The following is a 5,269-nucleotide window of genomic DNA, read 5'->3' as shown; positions in this document are numbered from 1 at the left end:
TGAAGTTTGGTGCAATTACAGAAAAATTACATCTTGTATCTTTGACGTTTGTTTTCGTCTAACAAATAGATTTCTCTGTTAGTCAAAATTTACTGAATCTGAAAAAAAATAAATAAAAATTCATATTTACCCCTGATTGACTTATTATTGTCTAATGGCAGGTCAAATATTATTTTTTGACTAACCTACCCTTATACATCTTCACACGCTAATATATGTGAGGAAGTATATTTTCACCTTGATAAGTGTAGTTTGGTTGAAAAAAATTTTGATTGACCTGCAATAAGTCAGTAATAAGTCAATAAGGGGTATATATAGATTTTCAATTTAAATTTTTAACTAATATCAATAAATTCCGTGAATTTAAACTAACGAATGGATCTATTTGTTAGATAGATATAAATATCAGGGATATTAAACATAATTTTTCAAATGACAGAAGATCGGCGTGTAATCACATCAATTTTTTTTTTTTAGAAAAAAGCCGTTATAATTATCTTTAATTTAAATAATAAGATTGAGATTTCGAAACTACATTAGGCCAGTTGGGCTGGATAACTGCATTGAGCTTTGACAAAATTGGTATCCTAAGTATCATCATAGGGTTTTATAATCTTCAAGATGGATATTTGTAATTCTCAGTTCATCAATATTATTAGTTAATCAAAATATGTTCTTATTCATACAATTACTATACAAAATTTAAAATACATTTTTTTTCACTGAAATTGAAAATAAAAATACATTTTCACTCACTCTTTGGAGCAAAATTCACCACATGAACACACAACCACACATTTTCACTCACTCTTTGGGTCTAAGCTCAATGCCTTCAACAAGAAGACCCCCTTTGAGATGCACACCCTTAGTTTCTCTAAACCACATTTTCACCTCCTTCTCACTCCCATTGTTGTAGAACTCCCCCAACTCAACCTCCAACCATCCATCGCCACGTGCACGAATCACCTCTTCGTCTTCCCCTCTCCTCAACCCCTCCAGTCCTTCCTTCCTGCATTGGTCGCGCTTCAGATGAATAGGTCTCTGCATTCTGTAATTTCCGACTTCAATTGAAACTTCAGATAACACTGTGTCCAATCCAAAAGCACGGTCCAACAATTGAATAATAAGATAGGCACCATAAGTCGTATCTGGCGACAGCATACTGATGTTTATTTTGCCATGTATTTCTAGCCAGCACACCATTACTAGCTCCACTACCTCTGGAAATCTTCCATCACGGTCCAAACGCAAACGAAATCAATTATATAGAAAACAAGAGTAAATTATAACGGATTTTTTTGAGGTTTGTCATAAGTACACATATCCCCTCGTTATTTGAAAAATTAAAAATACTTTACTGAAATTAATGGCCATTCAACAAATACCTCCTCTTGACACCCAATTGCAGGAGGGTATTTGTTAGTCAGCCGTAATTTTATAAGGGTATCTGTAATTTTTCAAATAATCGAATAATATTTATAATTATGACAAACTTCTAAAAAAAAAAAAACAACCTTTCTAATTTACCCTAGAAATAAATCTATTGAATACTTCAATTAGAGCATATAAATGAGAGGAAAATAGGTGAAAGAAATCAACCTTGAGATGAGAAAGGGTTTCTTCCATGACCAATATAGGGAATTGGTTGACCAAGTGATTGAAAGTTCCCTTGCACTCAACATGTAGATTTTCTTTCTTGTACATTTATCTATTGAAAATGTCTGCATTCCACAAATATTAACAACTCTAAAAAAATTAAAATTAAAAAAAAATACTTAAAAAAATCTAGTGAAATCTTATTGTAAGGTCATGTTAAGATATGGCCACCAAAAATATTAAAAATAGCATAATTGTAACAAAAATAAATATTTAAAATTTGAGACTTGTCAAATGTCACTTTCATTTTGATTCTGCTTAGACTAGATGAATAAATATTTGGTCTATTAGTTTTATATAAGGAAAAAAGCAAGCAACCTCCTTGTGATATTGCAAATGAATAAATTACTCCCTTATTAAAAAATAAATAACGATTTACCTCCCTGTGTTTTTCAAAATACAACCCCTATGCTTTTTAATGAAGTAATGTACCTCCCTTTATAAGGAGGTAAATTGCTTCATTTTAAAAAATAAAGTAGGGTAAATTGCTATATTTTTTTCATAGAAGAATAATATGCTCATTTTTAATATCACATATGAATAAATTGCTATTCACCCATTTTATATATATTTCATTCATTGTCATGAAACCAAACCATTATATATCTTAAATGAATGGATAATTTTAATTATACTTTTAGAAATAATATTATGTTGAGATATTTCGAAATAATAGAATTTTTCAGATTATGGTATCAATAATTTTCATGTATTTTAATTACAATATATCGTCAGCTAGAGAGTTACTTGTTATAGAAATTTACTATCTCGTATAAATTTAAAATATATTTTATAAAATAAATGAACTTTTTAAGACGTTTTTAAATAAGATTACCCAAATACCCTCGAGGTCATATGTCAAAAGAGTTGCAGAATTTTCATAATGATGTGTTCATTTAAATTAATTATTATTAATTTCAAATAATTTCAAGCACAAAAACAATTTAACTTATAAATCATAAATTATAGCTATCTCCCCTTCTCGAAAGTCTAACATAATTAATAATACTCCTCGTTATTTATAAAATTACATATACACCCCTTAAATGAAAAGGTATTGGATAAAAAGGTTATGGGAGTTAATACAGTAAATTCATTATTAGACGAACGTTAAAATCAATGAGTATTTATAATTTATTAGACAATAAATATTTATAATTATGTCAAATTTAGAGGAGGTCAGGGCAATATAGTCTAATTATTATGCTTTTACCTTTTTACCCCCATCAATGAGAAGCGGTGTAGACGAAAGCCTGCGGAACAAATCCTTCTTGGACGAGAACTCCACCGGCGAAACTGATCTGGATACAATCTCCCGATAATCCGACGGCAGGAAATTCTCCCACACGAGGTCGGAATCCGCCGCGTCGCGAAAAGCGGAGGACACAGCCGACGACCGACACGCATCGGTGGGAGAAGCGAACGACAGGACGTGGGACAGGCATTCTTCCGGCAGCGACTCCACCCTCGTGCCGGCCGCCATTCTTGCGGCTTCGAGGTAGAAATAGGATGGAGTGCGGCGGCACAGTACACCCAGAATGATCAGCTGCGTGAAATTATGATCATACAGGATTTAGCAGAGGACGTTGGTAATTAAAATCAATGGTTGATGATGATGGGGTTCATATATATATATATATATATATATATATATGATACAGAGAGGGAAGGAGAGGGTGTAGGGTATAGTTTGAATATTTGTTGGAGTAGATTCGATTTGTTATGTAGTCATCATGTTGATAGTATGAGTTGAGTTATAATGACGACATCAATTTGACATATGAGGACATGAATATAATTAACGGAAAAAATATAAGCAACTCTCGTGTAATATTGTAAATAAATAAATTATTTTTTTATATTTTTTAAAATATATTAATTCATCTCTTTATATTTTCTAAAAGGAAAAAATGCAATTTACTCCCTTGTGATTTGAGAAATGAGCAAAAAAAAATCCTTGTGAAAAATAAAATAGCAAATTACCCCCTGTGCTTTGAAAAAATAAACAAATTACCCCCTATCTAAACCATAGATAGGGGGGCAATTTACTTTATTTTTTAAAACACAGGAATATAATTTGCTAATTCTTTTTTCATAAGGGGGTATTTGCTCATTTCACATATCATAGGGGGTTAAATTGCATTTAACCCTTTTTTAAAATGTAGCAATTTACCTCATATATTTTTTAAATTTATTCAAAACATAACACGTCTGATTCAATTTATGCTAAAATGCTAATTTTATTGGAAAAATGCACGTGCTAGCCCGTTATTCCGACAAAATGGGCTATATCCTGCAAAAGTTAGACCAAATGTGATACTTTTTTAAATATTGTCATCAATTGCAAAATTAAAATCAGAGTGGACTAAAGTCACATCCTAAAGTTATAGAACAAAAAATATAAATTTTCAATCATAGACTAGCAAATGAAGTACGCTCAATGAGTGTGAATCATTTAATTAAATATAAAAAAAAATATTAATTTAAATGTACATCAATAGAAAGCTACTAATACAACTAATTATTTGGAAGCGGAAAAGTATATATGTATGAATATTGTAGTGGACGTGTATCCCTTGGTCTATTGAAGGAGAAATCACACCTAAAACATTGCTGTATTGTACGGTTGTACCTTTTATTTAATAAAATTTATATTTACCGAAAAAATAGAATATTGTAGTCGACTTACATTTTATTACCAAAAGCAGTTATTCTATTGCCTTAAATTTTAATCGAGGTAGATATAAATTTTTAATTAATGTAGGATTTTATTTTACTGGACAAAAATAAACGTCAGTGGTATTAAATATAATTTTTTATTTCTTGAAAAAAAAAAAACGTAAAATCCCTATTTTTCTAGATTGTATAATTGAATATTCGTTTTGGGTACATTTCTATTTTGAAGTGTTTTAGTGTATCATAGACTTAGATCAAATCTCAATTGTTTTTAGATTTATATCAAACTATTATTAATTGAGAATATGACTTTTACTTGTTAGACTAGTGATTATGACACTGTCCCTTATTTATTAAAAGTAATTCGATCTTATAAAAATATTTATGAATAATAAAACAGAAATATTGAGGTTATTCAAATAAGTTATCTATTATTTTTTAGGGTAAATTACAACGACCTCTGCTGAGATTTAGGCATAATTATTAATACTCATCGTTATTTGAAAAATTACAAATACCCCCTAATATTTGATGAAATTATGTAATTCTTGGATGGAGGTATTAAATTGTCAACTTTGCCCTTATTGTATTTTTTGCTTTTTGTTTTAAAAAAATCAAACGGGGTGGATCGAAAAATTTTAATTCAAAATATTATCAATTTAATCCATAAAAAATGACAAACATTTTGAAAATAAATAAAATTATAATTCTTAATCCACAAGGTCATTTTGGTCAATTCACTATAAAAATGGACGGAAACCTAATGGATTTGGCTAATTATTAAACGACTATTATAATCAAGGGATATTGATATTTTTTTAAACAATAAAGGATATTAATAATTGTGGCAAATTTAAAAAAAAAATAGTTGTAATTTACCATATTTTTTTATTTAAATTGAGATACCCATTTCCAACTTGGATATTTTGTCTTTATC

At 29.5% G+C, this 5,269-nt stretch overlaps 1 protein-coding gene across 1 annotated transcript; it reads right to left on the bottom strand.

Moving 5' to 3' along the window:
- Positions 1-628: 628 nt before the first annotated feature.
- Positions 629-3,287, bottom strand: LOC105172401 (F-box protein PP2-B15). Its single transcript, XM_011093800.3, has 3 exons — positions 2,870-3,287; positions 1,600-1,721; positions 629-1,228 (listed from the first exon to the last, which is right to left on the bottom strand). The coding sequence occupies exons 1-3, from the start codon at positions 3,137-3,139 to the stop codon at positions 805-807; spliced, it is 816 nt and encodes a 271-aa protein (XP_011092102.1). The 5' UTR covers positions 3,140-3,287; the 3' UTR covers positions 629-804.
- Between the last annotated feature and the right edge of the window lie 1,982 nt (positions 3,288-5,269).

Source organism: Sesamum indicum, linkage group LG10 (assembly GCF_026168435.1).
Source record: "Sesamum indicum cultivar Baizhima isolate 11 linkage group LG10, ASM2616843v1, whole genome shotgun sequence".
Lineage (NCBI taxonomy): Eukaryota > Viridiplantae > Streptophyta > Magnoliopsida > Lamiales > Pedaliaceae > Sesamum > Sesamum indicum.
Note: the sequence above shows the minus strand (reverse complement) of the source record. Positions and strands in the feature narration are given on the sequence as shown.

Excerpts from the sequence above, each read along its gene's own strand:
- LOC105172401 (XM_011093800.3), bottom strand. The coding sequence starts at position 3,139 with ATGGCGGCCGGCACGAGGGTGGAGTCGCTGCCGGAAGAATGCCTGTCC. Across the intron at positions 1,722-2,869 it reads TCATTGATGGGGGTAAAAAG|ACATTTTCAATAGATAAATG; the intron begins GTAAAAGCATAA and ends TGTGGAATGCAG. Across the intron at positions 1,229-1,599 it reads AAACCCTTTCTCATCTCAAG|ATTTCCAGAGGTAGTGGAGC; the intron begins GTTGATTTCTTT and ends CCGTGATGGAAG.